The 5,091-nt window shown below is 50.0% G+C and overlaps 1 protein-coding gene across 1 annotated transcript; it reads right to left on the reverse strand.

Annotated features, from left to right (window-relative positions):
* Nucleotides 1–3,171: 3,171 nt before the first annotated feature.
* Nucleotides 3,172–5,079, reverse strand: LOC108521461 (uncharacterized). The gene has a single exon (XM_017861308.1). It carries the CDS (start codon nt 4,854–4,856, stop codon nt 4,428–4,430), a length of 429 nt encoding a protein of 142 aa, XP_017716797.1. The 5' UTR covers nt 4,857–5,079; the 3' UTR covers nt 3,172–4,427.
* Between the last annotated feature and the right edge of the window lie 12 nt (nt 5,080–5,091).

Below are 5,091 nucleotides of genomic sequence, written 5' to 3' on the forward strand. Positions count from 1 at the left end.
ATTGAGTGTTTGGCCGCCTTCCTGCTTAAATTTTGAAAGTCAGCAGGAGAATCTTCAAGAGCCTACAGTGAAGTCAAAGTATCTGCTACTCCAGGTGTGGTCTGTGGGTGAGCAGCATCTGATTTAGGAGCTTGACATCATTTGTTAGCCCTGTAGGATCTTGGGTACCACACCTGACCGTCTCAATTAGAATCTGCATTTTAACAAGATCCACAGGTGACTTACACACATAATAAAGTGTGACATGCCCTGGTCTCAGCTATGTCTTAAAGACCTCATATTCCATGTCCTCTAGGAATGTCTCCTGAGTAAAACAGAAGTGAAAGAGGGGATTACATTCCTCCAGTAACATGAACCCTAGGTGGTATCTGGAAACATATGTGTTAGATTAATTGTAATACTTTTCCCAGATGCTCTGCCTTGAAGAGTTGTGTTTTCTACTTATCTAGTGGAATAAACAAGAGCCTACTTCTAAGCATGAGATGGTTAATTTTAAAAAACAAATTTGTAAAAGAAAAAAAAAAGAGTTTTTAGGTTGGTGCAAAAGTAATTGCAGTTTTTGCCACTGAAATAAAAGACGCAATTACTTTTGCACCAACCTAATAAATGAAGTATAAACGCAGTCAGTGTTCATTAAAAATTTCAGCCAGGCCGGGCACAGTGGCTCACACCTATAAGGCTCACACCTATAATCCCAGAACTTTGGGAGGTCAAGGTAGGAGGATTACTTGAGCTCAGAAGTTTGAGACCAGCCTGGGCAACATAGTGAGACCCTGTCTCGACAAATAGTAAAAAAATTAGGTGGGCATGGCGGCATGCACCTGTCCTCTGAGCTACTTGGGAGGGTGAGCTGGGAGGATTGCCTGAGTCCAGGAGCTCGAGGCTGCAGTGAGCTGTGATGGCACCACTGCTCTCCTTCCTGGGCAACAGAGCAAGAATCTGTCTCAAAAAGAAAAAAAAAAAAAATTAAAATTCAATCAATGCAAGGATAAAGAGCGAAAGTCCCCTTTCACACTTCCCTGTATGTGACAGTGCACAGGAGTGCCTCCTTTTTATGGGTCACTTGTTATTTTTGCTAAAAACAGACATGCTCTTTCAAGATATAACCAGAAGAGATTTTAAACTAATTATATGTTATTAAGACACATACAAATCCTAAAGCAAACTTAACAAGGAAACGATGTAGTAAGAGGTTATCATTAAGCATGGGTAACACTTGAATTATAAATCTGCGTGTAGTACAGTCATTTATATGCAAATTTCAGAACTGGCTGCAATTATATTTCATCTCCACTACCTACTAGTTTCATTTTCAACAGAAAGAAAAGCTTTCTTCCTATAGTTTGGAAAAACAAAGATGAGGTTACTCCATCAAGCTAATGTAGGTGGATGTATCTTCTACCATACCTGAGACATCATCCACCCAGCCCAGCCAGAGGTCAGCCTCATCCCAGGTAGACAGGTAGCACCCTCTTTTGGGCTGATGCTCTGTCCCTCTGTAGGTATGACTTCTCTCCGGGAAATAGTGATGCCGAAAGAACTCACACAATTCCAGGCCCACTCTGGTGGAAATTTAAAAAATAGCCTTTGGCCAGCATGTTGGTTTCCCAGGACTGCTGTAACAAAGCTCCACAAACTGGATGACTTAGAACAACAGAATTTCTTCTATCACCGTTCTAGAGGCTAGAAGTCTGAAATCAAGGTGTCAGCAGGCTATGCTCCCTCTGACAACTTTAGGGAAGGATCATTCCTTGCCTCTTCCAGCTTCTGGTGGGTCCCAGTGATCCTTGCTGTTCTGTGGCTTGCAGGTGTGCAGTATTCTCCTTCCTACCTTTGTTGTCACATAGTATTTTTCCTTTGTGTATGTATTTGTGTCTCTTCTTATAAAGACACCATTCAGGCCGGGCGTGGTGGCTCATGCCTGTAATCCCACTACTTTGGGAGGCTGAGGTCAGGAGTTTGAGACCAGCCTGGCCAACATGGTGAAACCCTCGTTTCTACTAAAAATACAAAAAATTAGCCAGGTGTGATGACAGGTGACTGTAATCCCAACCTCCTGGGAGGCAGAGGCTGCAGTGAGTCGGCACTGCACCATGGCACTCCAGCCTGGGCAACAGAGTGAGGCTCCGTCAAAACAAACACACACACACACCATTCCTATTGAATTAGGGCCCACCTATTCCAGTAGGACCTCAACTTAAGTTGGTTACATCTGCAAAGACCTATTTCCCAATAAGGCACATTCACACGTACTGGGTTTGGAACTTCAATATATCTTTTGGGGGAGTACAATTCAACCCAGAACAGTAGGGACCAAGTTTCTGCTGAAACTTTAACACTAGAAATGTCCCATTTGTTATCAATGACACTTCACCAGGAAGAAGAGGCTCCACTCTGGGTTGCTGGGTGAATCCATCTTCCTGGGTTTAGTTCGCGTTTCCACGCCTCCTTGTCTGTCAGAACCTGTGCTTGGTTAGACATCGCCAGTGACTACTGTTGGCACATTGTGTGTTGTTCTCTGCTTCCTAAATGAAAATCTGCCAATTCTAGAATATACTGAATCAGCAAGCAAGTACAGAATTTAGGAGTGGTAGAGATATGGATAAAATTGGTAGGTTTGGGGAATTCCTCACTTTCCAGATACACATATTTAAATAAAATTTATGGTAGGCCATTGTTTTGGACTGAGCGCCTGAACTAGGCCCCAACAGACCAAACTAAATGAAGCCACAGTATTAAGTGCTACATAACTAAACAGAGACTTTAAAAAAACAGGAAAATCCCCCAAAGGGCCAGTTTTCCAAAAACCAGGAGATTCATAGCAACCAGTCAAACGGGGCCCACTCAGCCTGAGCCAGCTAAGGCAGCCCCCTCTGCTTTAACCCATAAAGGAGAGTAACTTGATGTTACCTAATGTGCTTTCTGCACTATACTTTTCCCTTGTTCCTGCTTAAGTTACCTTAATAAAACCCAGCTGTTCTTCCATTCTCACAGAGCACCGTCTATTTTATATTCAGAATGCTGCCTGGTTCATGAATTGCTACTAGAAGCCAATCAGATCTTTAAAACCATTTGTTGAAATTTTGTTCTTTAGACTACACACACACACTCTAATCATATAGCTCTTAAAAAAAGAAAAGAAAAAAGAATATAAAACTCTACAACCTTAGGTGCTTTTGTTGTTGTTTTTAATTTAAAAAGACAAAATTGTTCAACTTGTATAGAAGTAGATACAGCTTAGAGAGCCAAGGTAACAAAAGGGGAAAAGTTTGTGTTGTCTGGTACCTTTGAGGGAGTCAGAAGCCTAAAGGGAGGCTCTAATTTATGATTCTCAGAAGACAACTGTTGTCAACAGTTCAGATGAGAACGGAGCGGCCACACTCCTGCAGCTGAAAGGCGTCAAGGCGAGCTGAGTTGCTCTCGCCCAACAGAGTGCGTTCCCCGGGGAGGCAGGGAAAAGCTGGCTTGCACCTGCTCTGTCACCCAGCTCCACTCTTAGGACAGAAGAGATCTGGAAAACGTCTAGGCCATTTCTCATTTCACAGAGGAGGAAATGGGTTAGTGTGTCATTGTTTTTATTATCACACTTGTTTTATCTTCCAATCTGTCAGGCTCACTCAATGCTACATCCTGCAGTCCCCACCAGTCCCCACCCACTGGGGAAACAATCCGATCCTGCAAGCAATTATTGAGTGCTGACGGCATGCCTCATCTCCAGACCTGCCCATTAAACCAAGAAGGGAGGTGTTTTGCTTTCCGCGCTAGATCGGTATTTTCCCCTACCACTTTAAGATTACGCTTCAGGCCAGTGTTAGGCTTTCTGGTGGGGTGGGACGCGACAGGCGGCTTCCTCCACCGCAGTGATGGCAGCTATGAAACCTCTTGGTACTGGGGCCGGAGACGCGGCAGGGATTCTCCCAAAACTGGGTTTTCAAGGCCACCGCGCTCTGCGGAGGCCGACCCCGCAGGTAAGGAACTGTCCACCTGGAAGCAACGGGCGTGGCGTCAGCAGCCCGACCAATCAGCAGAGCCGCCCTTCAGTCAGCCTCCCCGCCCGGGGTACCCGCCCAGTCCCCAACCACTGAGCATGCGCCGCGGGCCTGGCGCAAATCCTCGCCTGGCGCGCCCTCTCCGCGGCCCCGGGAGGGTTAGGCTGCGCCGGGCTTCCTCAGAGAGACGGAGAGGGAGCCGGGGTGGCAGGAGACCCTTAGGGACGGGAAAGCGGTTAGGGTGTTGGGGGGAAAGTCCCTCACTGGGTAGTTGTCGCTAGCGGCCGCCAGCTCTGCGTCACGGTGGGCTCGCAAGCCGGCGCATCCCGGTTTCCCTGCCACCCCGCCTGGCGGTCCGGCGCGGAGGGGCGGCAGACCGGTTAAATCGGCCCCCGTGAGGGCTGCCGTGTCACCTGAGCCCCTTCCAGGCCGTTGTCCTCAGGTTACAGGCGACATAATCGAGGCTCCGAAGTTTTGCCCACGTCCAAGGTGAAGCAGCTGGCCGTCCCGGCGGGTCGAAGTCTGGGAGTCTCCCACGCCTGGCCCGGCCCAGCCGTCATTCTCCCGCCGGGAGCTCCGTGTCTCCGGAGACCGATCGGTGGGGAGGCCGAGGCGCCACCACGAGCGCGCGGCGCTCCGCGCCAGGTCCCAAGCAGGGACGCTCCGTCCATGTCCGCCCGGCCGGATGGGGGTGTCGATCGGTGCCGCATAAATAAAGGCCACTTTCCTGAGACCTCCATCCCAGCCGAGGCCCCTGGAGCAGAGGGGGGCGTGGTGCACCGAGCCCAGACCCCGCCGGTGACATCGGGGTCCCCTCGAGCGTAGCCGGGCTCCCTGGGCAGGAAACCCGACTCCGAGACCGCGCATCGTCCAGCCTCGGCTGTGCACCCTCTTGGTGGCGTGCACAGTCCCCTCCTCGGGTCTTAGGACGTGCGACCCGAAGCGGAGGCAACCCGGACCCCCCCCACCTTCCCCACTGAGGGTCTCGCGCGAAACGCCACCCCTGCCAGTCCGGCCGCCTGGCTCCAGCGCCGGGCCGCGCCGACCTGCCTGGCTCGCCGTCCCGCCGCGCCGGCCCCTCCTCCGCCCTCCGGGCGCCCCG

Source organism: Rhinopithecus bieti, unplaced genomic scaffold (genome assembly GCF_001698545.2).
Source record: "Rhinopithecus bieti isolate Rb0 unplaced genomic scaffold, ASM169854v2 scaffold_2254, whole genome shotgun sequence".
Taxonomy (NCBI): domain Eukaryota; kingdom Metazoa; phylum Chordata; class Mammalia; order Primates; family Cercopithecidae; genus Rhinopithecus; species Rhinopithecus bieti.